This window comes from Entelurus aequoreus, linkage group LG25 (assembly GCF_033978785.1).
Source record: "Entelurus aequoreus isolate RoL-2023_Sb linkage group LG25, RoL_Eaeq_v1.1, whole genome shotgun sequence".
Taxonomy (NCBI): domain Eukaryota; kingdom Metazoa; phylum Chordata; class Actinopteri; order Syngnathiformes; family Syngnathidae; genus Entelurus; species Entelurus aequoreus.
The window spans coordinates 41,408,803-41,435,008 of NC_084755.1; the positions used below are offsets into that span (position 1 = coordinate 41,408,803).

The window sequence follows — 26,206 nt, forward strand, 5'->3', positions numbered from 1 at the left end:
GCCAGCTGGCAGGTGAGTGTATTACTAGCCTGCCTTCACTTCCTACAGGGCGGCTCCAATGCTAGAGCCAGCAAGGAGAACAACAACAACAACATACACAGCACAGCTAAAGAAGAGAATATACTCGGCCATCAGAAGAAGTCAGGGATTTGGTTCCTTGAGTTATTGAATGTAAAGAAAACCTGGATCATGAGGGAAATCCTGGCTGTGACGTTTCTTTCAGCTGTTCTACGTACAACAACACTGCTTTACATTAGTCATAAGGAATCAGCAGGATTCAGCCACACATATGAAAAATGGTTACAATTATGGATATTTAATATATATAATATTGATATTTTGGTACCGGTACCAAAATGTGTTTAGATACTTTGATACTTTTCTAAATAAAAGGAACCACAAAGATGTCATTATTGTCTTTATTTGAACAAAACATGTTAGTGTACATGAAACATATGTTTATTATTGTCATTTAGTCCTTAAATAAAATAGTGAACATACTAGACAACTTGTCTTTTAGTAGTAAGTAAACAAACAAAGACTCCTAATTAGTCTGCAGTAACATATTGTGTCATTTATACACCTATTATTTTGTACACATTATGGACAAACTGTAAAAATTGATTATTAACCTACTTGTTCATTTACTGTTAATATCTGCTTATTTTCTGTTTGAACATGTTCTATCTACACTTCTGTTAAAATGTAATAATCACTTATGCTTCTCTTCTTTGATACTTGACATTAGTTTTGGATGATACCACACATTTAGGTATGGATGTGATACCAAGTAGTTACAGGATCATACATTGGTCATATTCAAAGTCCTCATGTGTCCAGGGACGTATTTACTGACTTTATAAACAAAAACATAAAGGAAAAAAGATTTTGTGATGATAAAAAATATGGATGTAATCATAGCAGTATCGACTAGATACGCTCTTGTACTTGGTATCATTACAGTGGATGTCAGGTGTAGAATTAGTGATTTAGAAGTAGCTAAAACACTGTGGATGGATGTTAGCTGCTAACTAGCTAGCCATGTCTTAAAGCAGCTCTTCCTGAGGGTGTTTCAGTATTATAACTTCACCTTTATCTTGACTTTTTACACCAAAATGCGTCCATTCTCCCTTTTCTGTCTACACACTGTGTCTGCTTGTAAGTACTCTGTGTGTGTGCGCTGCCCAACATGCTCCTCTGCTCGTAAAACCAGCAATGTCACCACGTGACGACGCGCCGTCATGCCTGTTAAAATAAATAAATAAATGGGTAATCGGTACTTTTTAAACAGAGTATAGTACTGTTTTTGATTCATTAGTACCGCGATACTATACTAGTACCGGTATACCGTACAACCCTAGTATGGATGCAGCGAGAAAGACAGAATAACTTAGACATATACAAGATATTTATGTATTTACTCACAATTTTACACTTTTGTCCATAATGTACTCACTCTAAAAATATATGCAAATCTACTATATATTGTCAACTAATTTTTTGTTGTTTTATATCATTTGAATACAAACACACATCCTACTATAATTCTGACCTATGTAAACAATTAAAGAATTGTTGCATAGAGCAAAAAAAATGTATTGAATTTTTAACTTTTCAGTCAACTAGCAACTCAAACATTCTGAATATGATTTTTTTTTAAAGAAAATAAGAGCAATCTGTCCAACACAACAGACATATAAATGAGGCCAATAAGATTCTGCATTGCCATTAGCAACAACAATGTAATAAGTGGCGTCACATCTCTCGTGGATTGACAAAAATAAGATAAATTATATTTTTCGCTGATAGTGATAAAACAATTAAATTGTATGATAAGTGCCTGCTCCTCAGGAAGGCAACATTCAGTTGCAGAACATAAATAAATCAAGGTTCAAATGATATAGTTCATTTTTTCCCCATTCAGAAATCCTAAAAGTTAACAGTTACCTGTACCTCCAGATGAACCATGAAGTGAAGCCAACAATTACTCATTTTGTCAATTTGTTTTCTTTCAACCTGCTGCAATTTCTCATCAGTCCTGTGGCTCTACATTGACTGCGGTCGCCACTATTAACACTAGGTCTCAGCTCAGCAGCACAAGCAGGTTCGTACTGCTTTCATAAATCTCACCGTGGTGAATTTTAAGGTGACTCAACAGATTTCATTGAGCTGAAGCTTGTCTTTAACCCTCCGCGTTTAAATAATGCAGACCACGTTTTAGAAACGAGTGAGATGTCTTCTTCTGACGGCCGAAAGGAAGACCATACCGTAGGGGAGGGGAGGGTTGAGGAGCCAGGCAGCGACGCAAGCCACAACAGAGAGATCTACGACAGTCACAAAGATAATCAGCTTTATTGTCGGCTCATTTTCATTATCGGAGTTATCCATGTGACGCCAAAAGTGCCATAATATCGTACAGCTCTACATAAAAAACCAGCAAAAAAATCAATAGAGAAAATGCACAATGTGATGATGGAGAAAAGATGAAATGGTAGTATTAAAAATTGATATTCGAAGGAATATAAAGTTCATTTTAGCCTAAATAAAAATGCAACATTGGCAATTATGCAATTTAGACTAGGACAGGGTTGTCAAACTCATTTTAGCTCAGGGGCCACATGGAGGAAAATCTATTCCAAAGTGGGCCGTATTGGTAAAATCATGGCATGATTATTTAAAAATAAAGACAACTCCAGGTTGTTTTCTTTGTTTTACTTTGGCCAAAAATAGAACAAGCACATGATGAAAATGTACAAATCACAAATAATCCTCTGGACAAAACACTTCAAGTTTGTTGGAAATTCTGAGGAAATTGGTGCGGCTTCAAAAACACCTGGGGCTGTACTTATCAAGCTTCTTAGAGTGCCATTTTACACTTAAGTCCTGAGAATTTGCGAAATTTAGTCCTACTCTCAAACTTAAGAATAAAAGCTTTTTATCAACGTTCTTAAGTCTAAGAATCACTCCTACTCTCCACGATATTTAAGAGACCTTCAGAGGTGTCTTAAGTGGTTAGGAGTTGCCAGCAGGGGATGGCACTGAGGCGAGAGAGACGTGCGCCAACGTTCAGGGAACGGAACAATGTTTTTTGTTTTTTTGATGATGAGCAGCTGATCAAACGGTATCGTTTAGACAGAGCGGATATTATTTTTGTCACAGATTTAATACTTTTCGATTCCTTGTTGATTTCTGCATGTGTCTGCAGTGGGCTAGTATATATAGAGCCACCCACACCAGTTTCAAATTAGTTGCCTAATTAATGAATTGGAAAGAAAATGTTATGACAGTAGCGTATGTGTGTGGCCGTGAGGTGAGTGACGTCAGTGAGTGTGTGGGCGATAGAAGAGAGGGAGCGGTAGCGTGAGTGCCGGCGGGAACTAGTTTGTTTTGTATTATTTTGTAGTTTATTGTCAAAATATACACTCCCATTGTCCACTTAAATATTTCCAAGATATTTCTTTATTCTTAGACAAGGGATTCCCTTCCGTGATTGGTCATTTCTATGGACACAGAAATGACGTCACCTAAAATTGCGTTTACGGCACATAGTAATGTCGTAATTCAGCTCTGAGTGTGACACTTAAGATTCAGTCCTACACTTCGCTGAAAGTGTGAGTAAGACGCTTGATAACTAACTTTTAAGTGCAGCTTTCAGCGAATCATTTATTTACTCTTAAGTCAACTCTTAGCAGACTTCTTAGGAGTAATTCTAAGAAGCTTGATAAGTACGGCCCCAGGAGCTTAGACTTCGCTTTAGTGTATCTACAAAACCAGGATTAAACTTTAAGTCACAGTCTTCCTGGGATTGAACAAAAAACACAACATGTAAACTCTTGGCGCCTTTGTCATGTCCACGCATAAATTCAGTGCTAACTCAACAAACCGTAAGAAACGGAGGTAAAAACTATTCATAAGGATCACGTTCACTTTTCTTGTGTTAGACAGGACATTTTGGGGCAAATGACCATGTGTTCCAAGCAGAAGTTTAAGTTCATGTGGGTCGAGGAGGAGGAGGAGCCACAGTCACCCTTTACAGTCTACCTCTTGCTTGGCCCCGGTACAATCCGTTTGCTTGCCTGACAGAATTGCTATTGTGACATCCAGTGGACACATTTAGAACAGCAGTTTCTTTTGTTAAAAAAAAAAAAAAAAAAAAAAGCAGCTCATTTTTATACTTGGCAAACTCATTAAAAAACCTGTTTGTGGGCTTGATCCTGCCCGCGGGCCTTGCGTTTGACACCCCTAGACTAGGACAACCTTAACCCCCCCCCCCCGGATGGCAGGGCTGTGGGGAATATCATGACAAACTACATAATGGAGAGTACAGATTATAGAACACGTTGACACACTCTGATGGAGCCATGTCTGCTTGCACAATCAATTCAAACATGGCGGCTGAATCCGTGGTACTCTGTCAAAGAAAATGAAGTCAAACATCTCTCCGGAGTTGCAACTGTCCATGACGAGCCTTTCCTCCCCGCGTACTGTAGTGTAATACCTGCCACACCACCATGTTTGTCCATACACACAGCTTTCAGGCGCGAGTGTGTGCTGACACTGTAAACTAGCTCGTCCATCAAACTGTGCCCGTGTGCCGACTGGAAGCAGGTCCAGAGCTGCCTGGCGGAGGACTTCTCTAGCACCACGCTCATTTCTTTTCCGATGGTTCCAAAAACACACCCCACCCCCAGTCTTTCCCTGCATGACTATTCCTCCCAGCTTGCCACGCATGATAAAAGCCAGCGCGTGACTTTGTGCCCTCCCTTTTTACACAGCACTAACAATTACTGCAACATCCATCAGGGAACAGGCATCTCCTTATGTGGTCACACTCACTTCTCTACAACAGTCAAATATGGCATCACTAGACACTAAAGACAACAACAACTGTTTTTTGAACACTAAATTGGTATTACCGTAATTTCCGGACTATAAGCCGCACCAGCTAAATTTAGGAGAAAATACAGATTGCTCCATATATAAGCCGCACCCGACTATAAGCCGCAGGGTTTTGATGTGTAATTAGCGTAGTATATAGGGGTTCCTGCTACCATGGAGGGGATTGTCGGGACAGAGGTGACTGTTTGGGAACGCAAAGCGTCCCATTTATTAACAATAAATCTTTCAATCATTCAATCAAACTTTCACATCTTTGACATGGCGAACAGCATTCGTGCAGAGTACAAATAATACAACGGTGCAAAGTAATACAAAGTGCTCGCCTGTACGTTATCAAAATAACCAGCCTGAAAAGTCAGTCTTTAATCATTGTGTCATCGTCTTCCTCCTGCGTACTAAAACCACCGAAATCCTCTTCGTTGGTGTCGGAGAAGAACAGGCCGTAAATAAGCCGCACCCTTGTATAAGCCGCAGGGACCAGAACGAGGGGGAAAAGTAGCGGCTTATAGACCAGAAATTACGGTATTTCTCAAATAGTTTGTGTTTCCACACCTCCGTGTGAAGTCCTTGTGCACTGAGGGATGCTTATTTCATTTTAGCGCAGATACATTAATTCCCTTTCCGGTTGACCTATGACGTCACACTAGTCGTCTGCGGATCCTCACAACTTGTTTTTAGGTGTAATATTGGCACATAGTACCGTATTTTTCGGACTATAAGGCACACTTGAAATCCTTTCATTTTCTCAATTTTCTTATAACCCGGTGCGCCTAATGTAGAGCATTATTCTGGTTGTGCTTACTGACCTCGAAGCTATTTTATTTGGTACATGGTGTAATGATAAGTGTGACCAGTAGATGGCAGTCACACATAAGAGATACATGTAGTATCTGCAATATGATGCCAGTAAACAACACCACAACTTTAAATGTTCCATTACACACGGCACTCAAAAATCTGTCAAAATGTTTTAGCATGACTTTGGTAAGCTATAAAGCCGCACCGCTTGATGGATTGTCGGCCAATTATGGCTACCGTAGTCAGAGGTACAAGTATTATTATGGTGTGTGCTTAAGGACGGAAAAATGGCACCCATTAGCAGACATATTATCTGATGTTTTGTTTCACAACATTATGCAAAACCAACTTTTCTTACCTTCTGATGTGTAATTGGGATCTGCATAAGTCCTGAAAATTTGCGCACGTCCGCCACTGTATTCCATGCCGACACCGTAGTCATTAATCTTCTTCTTTTTCTCTATCTTCTTGTTATGTGACATTCATCCTCCACTGTTGCCATTTCTAATATAAAGTAGTGTAAAGTTCTTACTTATATCTGTCAGTAAACTCACCATGAAAGCACTAAAACATACCGGTGTAGTGAGTTTGCATTATTCAACCAAGGAACTTTAGTTGTTAGAGAGTTCCGGTCACGGGACACATTTCGGGCGTTGTTGTTGCACTAGTGAGCCACGGATGAGGAGATGCTGCTCCGTTATTGATTGAAGTAAAGTCTGAATGTCATTAAAACAGTTAGTGGCATCTTTTGACACTTCTTCCACCCCCGTCCTTGCACGCTACAACGCTACAACAAAGATGACGGGGAGAAGACGCTGTCCAAGTGGAGGCACGTAAATAAGAGCGCCCACAAAACGGCGCATCAGAAAGCGACTTGAAGATGATGTGTAAAACATCATCTATGCAACATTTTGAGCAAAGAACCACCATCACATGTTATGTAGACCACAAGGAAGTCTTTTACATTTAGAAAAACATCATAATATGACCCCTTTAATGCGCCTTATAATCCGGTGTGCCTTTTGTATGAAAATAGACCTGAATAGACCCGCTCATCGGCAGTGCACCCTATGGTCCGAAAAATACAGTAAAAGTTGAATAGTTATGGATGATGTTTGATAAGAAATTATCGAGTTCGAGCCTATTATCAAATCCTCTTATCGAACCGATTCCTTATCGATTCTCTTATGGAGTCCAGATAGGTTGTTGTACATGGAAAAAAACACACAATATTTGGTTTAACAAAAGCTCACTTTTATTATATAATAAAAAAATAAAATGTAATAAATAAATAAATATTGACTGTTACCCCCCTAAAAAAATAAAAAAATAAAAATATTGACTGTTGTTACCCAAAGTATATTAAGTGGGATTTTTCAGAAAAACAAATATATACAGTAACACAAAAACAAGCTGTCTCTGTGATCACTATAGGTGTATAAATAATAATATAGTGTTAAATAAAATCAGTCCCTTGGGCACAAAACTGAAAATAATACAGCTCTCCAAAAAGTGCACTTCTGCTGCTATTTGACATAACTGTTTGTTATTTTGTTATTTATCATTTATTATCATTTATTTAGTTATGATGCTTTGACATTTTTGCACTTTATTTCTTTATTGAAAGAAAATTCTATAAAGAGAAAAGTTGTTTGCAAATGTGGTTACAATGCTAAAAAAATGAAAAGTTAAAGCTAAATAAAGAAATACACTTTATTGAGTTAACATTATTTCTTTATAGGGGGAAAAATGTTATGAGCTAGGGAATATAACAACTACACTACCCAGCATGCAACGGGAGTGACGAGCATGCGCGGTAGCCCCGAAAAGTGTTGCATGTTGCCACGCTGTGAAAGTAAACGTCAAGAAGTCAGCCAACATGCCTCGTCTGCATTATTTATAATTAGACAGACAACACATCTACAGTGTGATTTTGTAACGTTTACAAGGAAAGAAAAACAAAAGTTAAAAAAGGGAGATGTGTTGTATATATATGTATGTGCTGCAGTGTTGTATATATATGTATGTGCTGCAGTGTTGTATATATATGTATGTGCTGCAGTGTTGTATATATATGTATGTGCTGCGGTTGTTTTAAGAAGGTTGCGACAGCTGCCGTAAAGGAGGTGCGTTGCTAGCCTGGTTGCTATGTTTCCGGTTGGTGGTAAAAGTGTTGGTCATGTGTTTGTACCCTGCTCAAATCTCTCAGTAAAGTTATTCGATGGATTATAGCTTTTGTTTTGAACTTTATTACACCTTGGAGCGCTTTTTCCGGTCCATTGTTTTCCTGCTTTCGCTATCTGCGCCTAATGACTGAGCTACGTAACGTCATTTCTTGTGATGTCCCACGGAGCATTTCTGGTCGGGACGGGATTCCAATAAAGAATCAACTCTTTTTCTTTACTATAGTGGTCTCGATAACGGGTACCGGTTCTCAAAAAGGGATTCGAGTCCGAGGACTCGGTTCTTTTCTTATCAAACAACCGGGAAAACCGGTTTCGAGTATCATCCCTATGAATAGTTAGTTTTATTTTTGTGACAGCCAACTGAGCAGCATGGCTGCAGTATAAATGAATATTTATGACTGAATAAGTCATCCTTGTTGTTATGCCTAAAAATAACTCAAGCTGAATTTAAAAGTTGAATGCTAAATTAGAGCCACTGAATATGTGTCTGCTTTATAATCCGATTAGTCAACTAATCGTTAAAGGGGAATGTTGCCTATCATTCACAATCCCTATATAAGACAAGAACACACGTGTTTATTTGTTCATGCATTCTAAGTTGTAAAATAGGGTAAGTAGGAGGTGGCTAACAATGCAGCTAAGGAGTAGACTATTTCGCTCATAAAGCCCTCGAAAAAAGCGCCAACAATGCTCCATGTACATCTTGTGGCCTAAATATTAACAAGTATTAGCGATAATGTTATTATTAGCGCTAACGCAGACAAACTATTTTAGTAGTGCCATTATCACAGAGAGCTAACTAGCTCATGTTGCTATGTTGACATACTGAGCTACTGCATCGCCTCTAAACTGGTGAAAGGGAATTCTAGATGATAAAGCATGCCTCTCACCTGGATAGTAGAAGGTTGTGGACATAAACTGACAAGGTGGTCAACTTTGACAACCAACTTAGACCCGGAGATATCAAACAAGGGAAGAATAAGTGATTATTACATTTTAACAGAAGTGTAGATAGAACATGTTCAAACAGAAAATAAGCAGATATTAACAGTAAATGAACAAGTGGATGAATAAGCCATTTTTACAGTTTGTTCCTTAATAATGTGTACACAATAATAGGTGTATAAATGACACAATATGTTACTGCATACGTCAGCAGACTAATTAGGAGTCTTTGTTTGTTTACTTACTACTAAAAGACAAGTTGTCTAGTATGTTCACTATTTTATTTAAGGACTAAATGACAATAATAAACATATATTTCATGTACACTAACATTTGTTGTTAAATTAAAGACAATAATGACATTTTTTGTGGTCCCCTTTATTTAGAGAAGTATCGAAATACATTTTGGTACCGGTACCAAAATATTGGTATGTGGACAAGCCTACTTCTAATCAAGTTGAAGAAGGGGTGTGCTCACTATTTAACCAGGTCCTGCTGGGTGTGCTCACCCTGGTACTTGCAGACTGTTTAGTCGCTAGCGGTGGACTCACAGTGAATCCTTTCAGTCCAAACCTCTTGAACCACAGCATGTCCCTCAGTTTCAAAGTGAGACAGCAGAAACCATTGAGACTACTTGGCTATCGCAAACCAGCACATTTTAATTCTAAGGATTTAAAATGTTGTCTTTCATTTACAATACTTTTTTAAGACAAGAACACATGTTTTTTATTTATGTTAATGCATTCTCAATTGTAAATAAATGTTAGTACAAGTCAGCCTATTCCGCCTCTAAATAATAATAATAATAATAATAATAATGGATTAGATTTTATATCGCGCTTTTCTATTTGAGATACTCAAAGCGCTCACAGAGAAGTGGGAACCCATCATTCATTCACACCTTGTGGTGGTAAGCTACATTTATAAAGCACTCTAAAAACATCCAAGCACTGCCATGAACATTTTATATTGTGAAGTGAAAAGCAGTGGTCAACCAAGCCAAGATGGAGACCTATCTGAGACACAAGATACTACAGCTAAAAGCAGATACCAGCAAAAAAATCTAACTAGATCCCTATACTCGATCAAAACATTTGTTGAGTGATATCATAGATCATAAATGATAAATAAATGGGTTATACTTGTATAGCGCTTTTCTACCTTCAAGGTACTCAAAGCGCTTTGACACTATTTCCACATTCACCCATTCACACACACATTCACACACTGATGGCGGGAGCTGCCATGCAAGGCGCTAACCAGCAGCCATCAGGAGCAAGGGTGAAGTGTCTTGCCCAAGGACACAACGGACGTGACTAGGAAGGTAGAAGGTGGGAATTGAACCCCAGTAACCAGCAACAGTCCGATTGCTGGCACAGCCACTCTACCAAGTTCGCCACGCGATTGTTTATTAAAATATAACTATAGATGTCAACATTGTGTTTGTGCTGAAAGATTCATTTATGATTGTTTATCAAAATATAACTATAAATGTCAACATTGTGTATGTGCTGAAAGATTCATTTATGATTGTTTATCAAAATATAACTATAAATGTCAACATTGTGTATGTGCTGAAAGATTACTTTATGATTGTTTATCAAAATATAACTATAGATGTCAACATTGTGTACGTGCTGAAAGATTAATTTATGATTGTTTATCAAAATATAACTATAGATGTCAACATTGTGTATGTGCTGAAAGATTCATTTATGATTGTTTATCAGAATATAACTATAGATGTCAACATTGTGTACGTGCTGAAAGATTCATTTATGATTGTTTATCAAAATATAACTATAGATGTCAACATTGTGTATGTGCTGAAAGATTCATTTATGATTGTTTATCAAAATATAACTATAAATGTCAACATTGTGTATGTGCTGAAAGATTCATTTATGATTGTTTATCAAAATATAACTATAGATGTCAACATTGTGTAAGTGCTGAAAGATTCATTTATGATTGTTTATCAAAATATAACTATAAATGTCAACATTGTGTATGTGCTGAAAGATTACTTTATGATTGTTTATCAAAATATAACTATAGATGTCAACATTGTGTATGTGCTGAAAGATTCATTTATGATTGTTTATCAAAATATAACTATAGATGTCAACATTGTGTAAGTGCTGAAAGATTAATTTATGATTGTTTATCAGAATATAACTATAGATGTCAACATTGTGTATGTGCTGAAAGATTAATTTATGATTGTTTATCAAAATATAACTATAGATGTCAACATTGTGTTCGTGCTGAAAGATTCATTTATGATTGTTTATCAAAATATAACTACCGTATAGATGTCAACAAAGCCTCATCTCTGCAGCTATAGCCACCCTTAACAGCAGGCCCGGCCGACCTGTCTGACAAGCCTGTAAATGTGTGTTGGTCATGTATGATTTATAACTCAGAAGCAAAGCAGCAACCAGTCACCTGCTCAATATGTCAATATAGCAGCATTAGCTAGTTAGCTCTCTATGATCAACGCACCGCTAAAAATAGATCGTCTGTGAAAAGATATCGCTAATACTTGGTCAACATTAAGGTCACAAGATGTAAATGGAGTATTGTTGGCAGTTTTTGGATGGAAATTTAGAGGGCCTTGTGGGCGGAATAGAAGAGTTCTCATTGACTCCATTGTTAGCTGATTCTTGCTAACGTTTATTTACCATTTAAAATTCATTAAAAACGGAAAAACATGTGTTCTTGTCGTAGACAGGGATTGAGATTGATTGATTTTTTTATTTTAAAGTGCACTTCCCCTTTAACAGCAACTAAGTGTCACCCAAAATAGGCGGTGGTATAATCTTTTGGCGGGAGTGCAGGATGAGGTGTGTTTTTGTGATAAGCAAAGATCACTCCCTGAAGGAACATTTGAAGGGCAAAAAAAGTGTTTAGCCTTCAGCTGCAATGGCCTACGGGGAGGGAAAATAGAGGAGCGGGCAAGGGAACAACAAAGTAAGGAGATAGGGAAGAAAACCAGACAAAGTTCTTGAAGGAAATTTGACATATGAGAAGGTTTTCCAGTTTAAAATTAAACTCAATTTAACATGATTGTAATCAATTTGACGGAGAAAATATGACATGTTATTATGAATGTGCCTGTTACTACGTTACATACTGTATATACTTACAGCATTTCTCTATAGAGCGACTACTCCATTGTCAGCTGACTTTTGCTAAAGTTTATTTATGATTTAGAATGCATAAAAAGAAGATAAACACACGTGTTCTTGTCTATTATTTATACTTGCAGCATTTACTTCTATGACCCAATCCAAACAACCTTCCCTAATCATGGTGCAGAAAATAAAAAATAAGGAGATAGGGAAGAAAAACAGACAGAAAAAAAGTTCTTGAAGGAAATTTGACATATGATTAAGTTTTCCAGTTTAAAATGAAACTCAATTTGACATGATCGTAATCAATTTGACGGAGAAAATATGACATGTTATTATGAATGTGCCTGTTACTACGTTACATACTGTATATACTTACAGCATTTCTCTATAGAGCGACTACTCCATTGTCAGCTGACTTTTGCTAAAGTTTATTTATGATTTAGAATGCATAAAAAGAAGATAAACACACGTGTTCTTGTCTATTATTTATACTTGCAGCGTTTACTTCTATGACCCAATCCAAACAACCTTCCCTAATCATGGTGCAGAAAATAAAAAATAAGGAGATAGGGAAGAAAAACAGACAGAAAGAAAGTTATTGAAGGAAATTTGACATATGATTAGGTTTTCCAGTTTAAAATGAAACCCAATTTAACATGATCGTAATCAATTTGACGGAGAAAATATGACATGTGTATATACTTACAGCATTTCTCTTTAGAGCGACTACTATTGGCTCCATTGTCAGCTGACTTTTGCTAGAGTTTATTTATGATTAAGAATGCATAAAAAGAATAAAAACACATTTGTTCTTGTCTATTATTTATACTTGTAGTGTTTACTTATATGACCCAATCCAAACAACCTTCCCTAATCATGGTGCAGACAATAAAAAATAAGGAGATAGGGAAGAAAAACAGACAGAAAGACAGTTCTTGAAGGAAATTTGAAATATGAGGTGGTTTGAGTTGAACATGAAACCCAGTATAACATTATTGTAGTCATTAATAACATGAACTTGACGGAGAAAATATTTGGCACAAAATACCACAGATGCAGAGGATGGCTGTTGAAACCTCTCAGACCTTCTCTGTCAGCAACAAAAAAAGTGTGTGTGTGTGTGTGTGTGTGTGTGTGTGTGTGTGTGTGTGTGTGTGTGTGTGTGTGTGTGTGTGTGTGTGTGTGTGTGTGTGTGTGTGTGTGTGTGTGTGTGTGTGTGTGTGTGTGTGTGTGTGTGTGTGTGTGTGTGTGTGTGTGTGTGTGTGTGTGTGTGTGTGTGTGTGTGTGTGTGTGTGTGTGTGTGTGTGTGTGTGTGTGTGTGTCAAAACTTCTGCCTTGGCACCTGTCACCATCTATCTAGGAAGGAGTATTAAACTGCATGGACGTATCTGGTGTCAGTGTTGCATTGTTTCTATGCCCAACATGATGTTGCACTCCAGTACTTAGGTGTATGCATACCAACATATGTTATTGAAGGGCCTTTTGCTACCTTCAAGGGGCCCCAGAACAGAACATGCTAGAACAGAGCTAAAGACATCCCCAGGCTGTCTATCAGCAATGAGGCCAAGCTTCAATACACAATGTATGCAAACAGCAATGTTAGTCTGCCATCTTTGTGCAATGTCAAGTTGCAAAGAATGCTACAACCTGTTGAGGAGCTATGATTCCACTCCCCTGATTGCAAACGTGCATGCATTTGTCCCAGGTTGCTGAAGAACTCACCAGCAGGGTGTTTGGGTAGTACAGTCCCATCATGGCCTGACCTGGCAGGACAACTCTTGACCAGCTCTCCGCTTTCACCTCCCCCTCCTGGTGCGTGTCGACCTCCACCCCGGCTCCTCGGTGCTCCAGGACCATGGGCTGACGGTGGCTTCAGTCAAGGTCCGTCTCGCACATTCAAACTCTCCCCCTTCCCCTTGCTGGTGTTGCTCCTTCAACGCGCCAGCCTCGTCTGCCTGTCACTCTGCCTTTACCCCCCCTTCCGTCTCAGCGGCCGGTTCTGCCGCTCTAATTCCCCTAGGGCCTATAAGCGTCTCTCCACCCCTGACAGCCCCGCTATCTCCCTCTCTCCGCCGTCGCCGTCTCTCACGTTACACTGCTCTTGTTCCCGCCTCTCTTGTAAACTTCCTGGTTCCGCATCCACGGTCTAAACCCTGGTTGGGCTGAGATCAGCAAGGGTACGTCTTCTCAAACGGGAGGCAAGAAAAGGCTGCCTTCTGTTCCCACTGGCAGCGTGCGAGTACAGAAGGCAACCCCCACTGCACTGCAGCTTTTTTAGATGATTTATTTATTGCATGACAGCTCGTCAGCTCCAAAAAGCAGCCGTAGCTACTACGCCGGTCTAAAGACGGCCAGCTGCGTGGGTGAGCTACAAGCTGGAGCCGCTTTCAAAACACAGAAAGAAGAAGAAAAAAAAAAAACGAGGGAATACCGGTCGTGATTCCACTTGAAAACCTGAACAGGAACCTCAACCACAGCACTGCAATGCAGCACTTTGTTGTGGAGGAGGCTATGCACGTCTAAACACTGTTGGGCTGAAGGGATGAGAGTGCACTTTCAGAAGGGAGGGATGGAGCTCTGCAGAAAGAAAACCCCGGTGCCAAGCTTTCAGACATCTGCTGAGTCTGGCTGGAAGCGGGTCCAGGAAGGTGGGAGGAGGGCAGGGGGAGTACTGGGAGGCAGTCCTGGTCCGCACGGGCACGGACAATGGGCCAGTGGATGCCACGGGCAGATAACAGGATAAAGAGATAAAGGGATGAGTGGGGAAAAAAAGAGTGAGGGATGACAGGATTAGGGCTGTAAGTGAGGAGGATGAGAGGATGAATGAGGATTAAGCACACAGACTGAATGGGTGATAAAGACTGGCAAACACATATGTACACACAGATGTGCAGTCATCACACGGAGTCAAGAAAGACTCATCAGTGGACTCGCACAAGGGCTTCCTTCCACAAACACATCATCAACAAGCTTTCATTCAAAAATAAGCCTCGACAAATACAACACAATAATCTTCCTAAATATTTGCATACAATAGAAATAGCTGGGAGCACTCTCACGTGGAACATGTGCTGTAAGACAGCAATCACCTCACTAGTCCAGCAGGCCACTTTGGCAAACAACCAGCAGTTTGTGTACAGGAGTCTTCTTAAATCTGTGTTTCCTCCTTTAACGTTCCAAAAAATACCCGCTTTAAGTGAAATCCGTGTTGTAGAAATTGACTTTTTTTCCCCGTTTTTTATGTGTTTTTGTTCATTATATATTTTTTCTCATTTACACTATACATTTTTTCATTTACAGGATGTTTTTTTCATTTACTGTGCATGCTTTTTCATTCACAGGTTTCTTTTTTTCATTTATTATACGTTTTTTTGTTTACAGTACTGTACACTAGGGCTGGGCGATATGGCCATTTATTAATATGTGGATATGTTTAGGCCATGTCACGATACACCATATATATGTGGATATGTTTAGTCCATGTCACGATACACCATATATATGTGGATATGTTTAGTCCATGTCACGATACACCATATATATGTGGATATGTTTAGTCCATGTCACGATACACCATATATATGTGGATATGTTTAGTCCATGTCACGATACACCATATATATGTGGATATGTTTAGTCCATGTCACGATACACCATATATATGTGGATATGTTTAGTCCATGTCACGATACACCATATATATGTGGATATGTTTAGTCCATGTCACGATACACCATATATATGTGGATATGTTTAGTCCATGTCACGATACACCATATATATGTGGATATGTTTAGTCCATGTCACGATACACCATATATATGTGGATATGTTTAGTCCATGTCACGATACACCATATATATGTGGATATGTTTAGTCCATGTCACCATACACCATATATATGTGGATATGTTTAGTCCATGTCACGATACACCATATATATGTGGATATGTTTAGTCCATGTCACCATACACCATATATATGTGGATATTTTGCCTTAGCCTTGAATGAACACTTGATGCATATAATCACAGCAGTATGATGATTCTATGTGTCTACATTAAAACATTCTTCTTCATACTGCATTAATATATGCTACTTTTAAACTTTCATGCAGAGAGGGAAATCACAACTATGTCAATTTAGCAAAAGTGTATTTATGAAACAGTTATTAAGCAGTGGCACAAACATTCATGTAGTTTCAAAGCAGAAAGTGCAAGATTGTCAGAGACATTTTAAAACAAGCTATTAGTGCACTTTTGTGCATGATGTCACTAAGATGACATATCAAAACAACACTCAATTAAAGTGCACTTTATGTACAGAACGCCACTACAATAGTTTAAAACAAATAAAGTGCACTTTTGTGCATGATGTCACACAAGATATTTCAATAAGTGTCAAATAAAAATGAGCTGCATAATAGGAAATCAAATAGTGTATGTCCTTCACTATGTGGTAGGTTTCTGCGGACGTTATCTCCTTCTGTTGTTGACTATTTGTTTCATACGGTGTTGATGTGGAAATGGTTGCTTGGGCATTTAGTGGGTGTGGCACCGAACGGAGATGTTGACATGCGGAGTTTCAAGCACTCTTCATTCTCTGGCAGGTGACTTTTCAAATGATGCTACATATTAGCAGTAATGCTACTTTTTGTAGCAATGCTTTTTCCCCGGACTCGACAAATTACGGTTGTCTGTTCGACATCTTCCCGCTTGAAGCCAAACCACCGCCAGACGATGGACCCCCTGCTGTTTTTCTTGGCAATTAATTATTCCTTCATTTGTCACCAGATTCGCACGTTATCTCATTCTGTTGTTGACTATTTGTTTCATACGGTGTTGATGTGGAAATGGTTGATTGGGTATTTTGTGGGTGTGGCACCGGCCGAGATGTTGACATGCGGAGTTTCAAGCACTCTTCATTCTCTAGCGGGTGACTTTTCAAATTATGTTACATATTAGCAGTAATGCTACTTTTTGTAGCAACGCTTTTGCCGCATACTTGACATATTACTGTTGTCTGTTCAACATCTTCCCGCTTGAAGCCAAACCAAACCCAGACGATGGACCCTCTGCTGTTTTTCTTGGAATAAATTCTTCCTTCATTTGTTACCAGTTTGGCACCTTCTTTCGGTCGTATTACCACTTGCACCGTTAGCACGACAGCTAACTTTACCCAGGCCGCTACCTCTCTGCTCCGTGAGAGCGTATGACGTTGCACACGCGACAGTATGTGACGTATGTAAGAAGGTGCGCTTGTTTTATGTCTCTGTGAGGAGGAGACACAGGAAAGACTGAGAAACGCCTGCAGTGTAATGTCTGCAGCTAAAAGCAACTGCGTGAGAACGTATACTCCAATATCACAATATAGTCATTTTCTATATCGCACAGAGACAACCCCGCGATGTATCGAGTATATTCCATATATCGCCCAGCCCTACATGCATGTGTGATGTATCATGTTGTATGCATGCATGTTCCAAATAAACACAAACTCAACTACATAAGGATTGAGAATGACAAACAGCACATCTCTTTCAAATGTTTGCATTTTCCAGAATGACTGACCTAATAATATGGTTAGAGCGCAGAACATGATGTCACTCTCCAAAAATAGCCGAAGGTATTCGGAGCAGAATATTCAAAATGGCTGACTGAATTTATGGCTTTTTCTGATGTTTAGACAGTATTTCCACATACTTTGCAGATTGTAAATACAATTAGGTATGGTTTAATGTCAACAATGAAACATATAAAGTCAACTTAGTTTTCCGCTGTGCTGCTACTTTAACTAGACAGGTCAAATCTTCCAGTTGAAGCTCCTGCAGCAGACTGTAGGAGAAATGTGTTCCGAGAAAGGAGATGCAGAGAGTAGAGGTGGGGGAGGAAAAGGACATTTCCCAAGGAGGAGAAGCAGACCAACACTTCCCTCCTGTGGCACCGGCAGAAAGGTGCACAGCCCAAACACACAGCAGACCAAAACAGAAAGTGCAGATGTATTCTCAGTGGAGCGCTAAAGGTGAACTGCTGTCAGTGTAAGGCTCTCGTTAGGAACAGCAATGCATCAAATGGTGTAGAGGGGATCATCAAAAATAGGAGAAAGGAGTGTAGTTGTCATTCTAAAAGACGAGGATGGAGGCGCTCCTTTGAAAGAGGAGCTCCACCACAAGCAGTTTCTTTCCTGCAGCACCATTTTGGAGCTAGCAACATCTGGCTCAGGCAAGACTTTGAATAACTCCTGCCTGACTTGAGTCAATAACACATTCTGCTATAGCACCACAATCATGTCTGTGGGCACCACACCATTCTTGGGGGTCACAATTCCATTCAGAATCAATTCTCCATTTAAAACCATTCTTGATACCAAATCAATACTTTTCTGGGTGCCAGTTCTATGATGAACTACATTCCTCCATTAAATAGATAAAACCTCTGATACATTTCTATTTTACTTAGAAGAAAACTCTTTTTTTTCCAATACAATTCTACCAAACATTTAATAAAGTCAAAGACAAATAAGGCAACAAGAGAAGTTGTCTAAAGTCAATGTGTACAGCAGATATAGATCATCTATATCTACTACGTATATGATTTGACCCAAGAGGCTGGACAGGACAGATTAGGAAAAAAAAAAAAATTAGATTTTTTTTTTTTTTTATCGATTAAGAATTGCGAACACCGTATTTCCTTGAATTAGCGCCGGGGCGGTAATTAATTTAAAACCTCTTCTCACTCCGGCGCTTACCAAAGGCATGCGGTAAATTTAAGCATGCGCTTATAAATTTGTGTGATGTAAGGATACCATCGTGACATCGCTTAATGCAGCAAAAAAATTTAAAGCACAATGAATCATCCCGGTGTTGTGCCGGTTAATGCACTCCCGCCGTAGAATGCACCCCCTGACGGGAGTGTTATATCAACTAAAGCCCACACTTAAAGTTTCAACGTGCAAGATTGAATCTATTTAAAAAAGTTACTTAATAAAAAGCCAAAAAGTGCAAAAACAATAATGTTCGTGTTGGGAGGAGTTGTGAATGAATGAAATATGAAATCCGTGCTGCAGTCTGCAGGTGTACCTAATGTTGTGGCCCAGCAGCGACTGCAGCACGGATTTCATATTTCCGTCATTCACAACTCCTCCAACACAAACATTATTGTTTTTGCACTTTTTGGCTTCTTATTCAATAGCTTGGACCTTAAACCCTACCGAATAGCTCTTAATCTTCTTCCCTTTATGCAATTTCAAATTATTGAAATCAGCCTCCTCCATTTTGAAAATGATGACAGGTGAAGTGTCACTCGTGACGTGACGAGTTTGACCCGGCGGTAATTCTAGACATGCGCTAATAAAAATAATATTTTGCGAAACGAGTTTGACCCGGCGGTAATTCTGACCCGGCGGTAATTCCAAGCATGCGCTAATTATTTTGTGAAACGAGTTTGACCCGGCGGTAATTCTAGGCAGGCGCATACTATATACCCGGTGGCAATTCAAGGAAATACGGTAATTTGAGAATCCTATTTTTTGACACCCCTAGTATATAAATAATTTTCAAAACAATTTTTTCTGAATATATGTTGATTTTTTTTTATAGTTTTATATTTAAAAATGTATGACAATATAAAATCAACAATATGATTGGTCTGAGTGGCCTGGACAGGACAGAATTAGGAAAAAAACTAAACTTTTTATTTATTTTTTAATTTTTTAAATGGTTTAGGAATTGTTACAAATAAGAATCGCAATTCATTAAAAAAAAAAAAATGTTTACACCCCTAGTGTTGCTCCAAACTCCAGTGGAGAATTCCACTGTTAGCTGCTCAACTTCCTTTGTGTTGTTTTGAATAAAATTCTAGCCAAACATGAAATAAAGTCAAACACAAATAAGGCAACAAGAGAAGTAGCCCACACTAAAGTAAATGTGTACAGCAGATGTAGATCATCTACAATAACTATATGATTTGTCTGAGTGGCTGGACAGGACACATTGAAAAAAATATATATTTTTTTTTTTATTAACGATTTTTATGAACTAATTAAGAATAATTACAAAAAAGAATTGCGATTAATTTAAAAAACTATTCCCTCTTTAAGAACATGTTACTACCTACTAATCTCTCTTAATTGTGTTTCATAAAGCAGCTAGGAGAAGAAATAGTGAAGAATTCTGTGCAGATGGTTTGAACATGAATGGTCATAAAACTTACCTGACTGTGAGGTGGGTATCCATGGAAACCGGGATTTAAGGGCTCATTGTTCTGTAAGAGAAGAGTGCAGGTGGTGTTTAAGCGGACAGACCAAAACTTCTACTGAGCAGCTGAAAAAACATCACTGAGAAAGAGCAGACTTTATTCAAATTTCTATCCCATAAGACATTTTAAATGGGAACTGCAGTTTTTATGGTGAATTTTGCCTATCGTTCACAATCATTATGGAAGACATGACGACGGATAGATTTTTTTAATGCTCGTAAATAAAAGTCTGCTAACAGAGGAGCCAACAGGAGGTCCGCCATTCTGCCCATAAAACCCAATAAAAAAAACATCCAAAAAGCGCCAACAATAATCCATTTACATTTCATGACTTGAATATCAACAAGTATTAGTGATATTGTTATTACAAGCGCTAACACAGACAGACTATTTATGGGGGTGCCGTGATCACCAGCTTGTGTGTGATGTTGACATCATCCCTGCTCCCTGGAACTATATTGTAGGTCATAAATCATGCCTATCACCGGGATAGTAGAAGGCTTTTTAGAGGCGGTATAGTACGGAATATGATTCATTAGTATCGCGGTACTATACTAGTATACCGTACAACTAGGGGTGTAACGGTAAATGTATTTGTATTGAACAGTTTCGGTTCGGAGGTGTACCGAACAAGTTTCCACACGGACATATTAAGTAGCGTAACGCACGTTGTGTAAACAATGCACATCGAGGCACAACACACGGCATGCTAGCAGCTAACGGGCTAGGATAGACTGACCGTACGTCCTCTTTTCACCGGACATGTCCTCTTTTGCGGAGCTGTCAGGGCGGAGTTTCCTAAATGCCTCAAATGTCCGGCATTTTGAGTTAGGGTTGCGGCGTGGCGCAGCCGGGAGAGTGGCTGTGCCAGCAACCTGAGGGTTCCTGGTTCAATCCCCACCTTCTACCATCCTAGTCACGTCCGTTGTGTCCTTGAGCAAGACACTTCACCCTTGCTCCTGATGGGTCTTGGTTAGCGCCTTGCATGGCAGCTCCCGCCATCACATCAATCTAAATCTAAAATCTAAATCAGTGTGTGAATGTGGAAATAGTGTCAAAGCGCTTTGAGTTCCTTAAAAGAAAGGTAGAAAAGCGCTATACAAATATAACCGTTTACCATTTTGCGTGTATTTTCAATGTACGTTCAGGGTTAAGAAGGGGTTAAAAACAAAACAAATTGTGTGTGCAGCAGCATTGGTGAGGGAGGGGCAGCGACAGAGACAGGCTCTGCTTTTTATCCATAGATTTATCAGATTTAATATTTTATTATCTATAGCAGGGGTGTCAAAAGTGTGCCCCGGAGGCCATTTGCGGCCCACAGCTAATGTTTTAAAGGCCCACGGCACATTCTAAAAATACTATTCAAATAAACAAAAACATAACAAAAGTGAAATAAAAAAGCTTAAAGGTGAAATGTCATTTAGAAAAAGTTGCAATGTTGACTAATAAAACAAAGCTGGTTTTTTTTCTTTCAAAGTGTCATTGCTCAAAACATAATATTGAATCAAAATCAATGTTATTATGTATTATTGACCTATCCAAGGTTCCCATTACTTCACATCAAATATTACACTAAGAAAAATATTTTTGGTGGAAGATTTTGCAAATTTGGTAAATAAATAACCCCAAAATGTATATTTTGTTGTTTTCTTATTGTACCGAAAATTAACCGAACCGTGACCTCTAAACCGGGGTTCGCACCAAACTGAAATTTTTGTGTACCGTTACACCCCTACGTACAACTATAGTCAACACACAAATATGTTGGGTTTGCACATAAAAAGACACATTTTGAACAGCCTGTCTGGACTTTTAGAGCAAACATATGTCCAGAAATTTTAGAGCAAACATATGTCCAGAAAGCGATCAAAGTCCACACACAAAAGGCAGAGGCGCCCACTCATCAAGGGTGTCCCAGAAACTAGTGTTGTGGTTAATTGTCCTGTAATGACTTAATTAGATTATTTCTGTCCCTTGCCCCCACTTTGTGGTGCTTGGCCCCGACAAGAGAGGCTATTGTTTGCTGCAGAGGGACACAAAAGTGGGGCAGAAGACTGCAACAATGGCTGAGAGTTAACTGGAGGCTGATATTTGGACAGCAGTGAGAGAGGACAGTCCTGCCTGCAGAGAAAACATCACCTCCTACTGAGACCAGGACGAAGACGGAAGGAGAGAGAGAAGTAGGCCTAAAGGTGTGGGCTGCTGTACTAAAGAGCAGTGACGGCACAGCACTAAGAGGAGAGTCCTGACCTCCAGCTGCCTGCTGAAGGAATCACTTCCCTTCCCGACTGCATTCACTCCGACAATGGAGGGCGACTTTCTGGGCCAGAAGGTGACTCGGGGACAGCACATTGGACTGAAGAGACTCACACCAATGCTGACTGCGGCGGGAAAGTGAACGGAATTCAACTTGTGGCTTTGAAGCGTGCAGGCAAAGAGCAAAAACAGATGGCGTGACGCACAGATGAATCACAGACTGAGCAAGGGGGTGAGCCACATTATTTAGAAAGAGGCTTAGGGCTGCTCGCTGCTAATAAAGTGCCGCGGTACTAATGAAAGAAAAACGGTACTATACTGCTTCTGAAAAATACCAGTGTTTTTTTTTAATGAGCAGACTTGGGCATGTTAGGCGAGGAATATGCACAATGTGTAGACAGAAAAGGGAAAATTGACGTATTTTGGCTTAAAAACTAACAAAGGTGAAGCTTTTCACACTGACGCACCACTCAGGAAGAGGTGCTTTAATCATGGCCAGCTAGCTAGCGACTAACATCCATTTACAGTCGGCAGTGTTTTAGCTACTTCTTAATCACTAATCATCGCCTCCAGGGTGACAAATAAAGTATGTTTATTACAAGTATCATTATCACTGGAGGACGAGGAATAGCTAAACTTCACTCCACACCGTAGAAGGATACAATAGCTAACCGCTAACAGCAAGCTAACGTATTTCCTTGAATTAGCGCCGGGGCGGTAATTAATTTAAAACCTCTTCTCACTCCGGCGGAAAGGCATGTGGTAAATTTAAGCATGCGCTAATTATTTTAAAACCTCTTATCACTCCGGCGCTTACCAAAGGCATGAGGTAAATTTAAGCATGCGCTTATAAATTTGTGTGATGTAAGGATACCATCGTGACATCGCTTAATGCAGCAAAAAAATTTAATGCACAATGAATCATCCCGGTGTTGTGCTGGTTAATGCACCCCCGCCGTAGAATGCACCCCCTGACGGGAGTGTTATATCAACTAAAGCCCACACTTAAAGTTTCCACGTGCAAGATTGAATCTATTTAAAAAAGTTATTTAATAAGAAGCCAAAAAGTGAGAAAGGGGTCAAACTTGTATAAGAGTCGTACTGTATATAATCGATAAAAAAATATCAATGAAATTTTGTCATTTTTCTGTTGTTTATTAACCCGTGAAATACGACCCTGGAGACAGGAAAACCTTGAATATGACCAATGTATGATCCTGTAACTACTTGGTATTGCATCCATACCCAAATCTGTAGTATCACCAAAACTAATGTAAAGTATCAAAGAGAAGAATAAGTGATTATTACATTTTAACAGAAGTGTAGATAGAACATGTTAAAACAGATATTAACAGTAAATGAACAAGTAGATGAATAATGTGTACAAAATAATAGGTGTATAAATGACACAATATGTTACTGCAGACTAATTTGGAGTCTTTGTTTGTTTACTTACTACTAAAAGACAAGTTGTCTAGTATGTTCACTATTTTATTTAAGGACTAAATCGTTCTTTGATTGCATTAAGAAATGTATGTTTAACATATCACATTCTTAGATAAAATAAAGCCAACAGAAACATTTTGTTTGTGGTCCCATTTACTTTGAAAAGTATGGAGAAATACATATTAGTAGCGGTACCATAATATTGGTATGGGACAACCCTAGCTACTACCTAATACATGCAGAATGTGTAGTTACGACATTGTGTCAGGTAATGTTTGTCCAACATTTAGGAGGTCCGAGATCTTTGAGAGGACCTCTGTTCCAGTTCACCGCAAAGTTAAGTCCTTGGTACATTTTTAGTCTACTTTAAACCTGCATTATCCTTTCCATCCTTTGTAACTGAGCTACTGTGTGGAACAATTTCCCTTGTGGATCAATAAAGTTTGTCTCAGTCCATACCAAACTCATCCCATCATGCCTTCACAGTGTCTAGGCTGGGCGATGAAATGATATCAATATATCTGACATGACATGTAGTCAATATCAACAAAAAATGCATTCAATGAAATGTTTGGTACATTTGTTTTCTTCCTTGGAGGAAACAGGAAGCAGATTGGTTGCATGAACAAAGGCACCCGCTAATCGAGGAACGCAGGAAGTGACCACTGAGTGGCACGGTAACAGCCAATCAGGCAACAGTATCAACTATTATGTTTGGTCGCGCCGTCTTTTTGTCCCGCGATTGATTCTCTGCATGGAGATAGAAGATAAATTAAAAGTGAGTGCAAAGAAATTGCCGATAAAACAGGAAAAGTCACCTCAACAGTATGGCAATTTTTTTTTTTTTTTTTTTAAACTGACTGTGGTCAGAGTCAGACCAAGGCGCTCCTAATGAGTAATTCCACACTAACCCTTGAGCACAGAGCACATAGTTCTTCTCAGGTTTCTCTCCGTTGACATCTTCACACTATTTTGTTACACTTTACACAGCATTTCTTACCTTATTCTTATTTTGCCACCCTCATTTCAAGTGTTCAATGTGATTTTACAAGTTTGTTTACATTGATTGTGTTGACATTTCCTTTCTGCCTTGATAGCTGAAGAGATTATAACCAAAGGGATACATTTTAAATGAAAATGTTTACATTTAATATGTTTCTCCTGGTCCTTATTTTACAAAACCCAAAACCAGTGAGGTTGGCACGTTGTGTAAATCGTAAATAAAAAAAGAATATAATGATTTGCAAATCCTTTTCAACTTATATTCAATTGAATACACTGCATAGACAAGATATTTAAAGCGTTTCTGGGTGTTGTTGATAAATGGCTTTGCATAGTAGAGTTTTAACTTGCACTTACAGATGTAGCGACTAGAGATGTCCGATAATATCGGCCTGCCGATATTATCGGACGATATATGTGTTAAAATGTAATATCGGAAATTATCGGTATCGGTTTTATTATTATCGGTATCGTTTTTTTTTTTTTTTTTTTTTTTAATTAAATCCACATAAAAAACACAAGATACACTTACAATTAGTGCACCAACCCAAAAAACCTCCCTCCCCCATTTACACTCATTCACACAAAAGGGTTGTTTCTTTCTGTTATTAATATTCTGCTTCCTACATTATATATCAATACAGTCTGCAAGGGATACAGTCCGTAAGCACACATGATTGTGCGTGCTGCTGCTCCACTAATAGTACTAACCTTTAACAGTTAATTTTACTCATTTTCATTAATTACTAGTTTCTATGTAGCTGTTTTTATATTGTTTTACTTTTTTTTTTAATTCAAGAAAATGTTTTTAATTAATTTATCTTATTTTATTTTTTTTATTTTTTTAAAAAGGACCTTATCTTCACCATACCTGGTTGTCCAAATTAGGCATAATAATGTGTTAATTCCACGACTGTATATATCGGTATCGGTTGATATCGGTATCGGTAATTAAGAGTTGGACAATATCGGAATATCGGATATCGGCAAAAAAGCCATTATCGGACATCTCTAATAATTATCGATCTTGACCAATATACAATAATCATGTAGTGATAGTTTTCCGCCACATCGCCGAGCCCTAGTGTGAAAAGTTAAGGAGGTTAATTTGTGTCTTAATGACAAGAGCTTTTTTTTTTTTTTTTACACTGAATTTAGGTTAGGTTTTTGCGTTTGAATTCTGCTGATAATTTCATTGAAAAAAAACCTGCCTCGGTCTGACACTCGCTTTTAGGCTTTTTGCTCGGTAAACACCGAGTCGCTCTGTTCGTGCCCGGTCTGC

General features: G+C 38.7%; 1 protein-coding gene across 17 annotated transcripts in view; it reads right to left on the reverse strand.

The window, feature by feature from the left end:
* LOC133642656 (RNA binding protein fox-1 homolog 2-like) overlaps nucleotides 1–26,206 on the reverse strand; it is a 127,633-nt gene that overhangs the window by 70,160 nt on the left and 31,267 nt on the right. For all 17 annotated transcript variants that reach the window (XR_009824571.1, XR_009824573.1, XR_009824576.1 and 14 more), the window contains exon 2: nucleotides 20,176–20,226. Coding sequence is in view for 2 of the 17 variants with exons in the window: in XM_062036994.1 (XP_061892978.1) it covers nucleotides 20,176–20,226 (51 nt within the window). In the remaining 15 variants the exon portion in view is untranslated. The remainder of the gene's footprint in view (nucleotides 1–20,175; nucleotides 20,227–26,206) is intronic.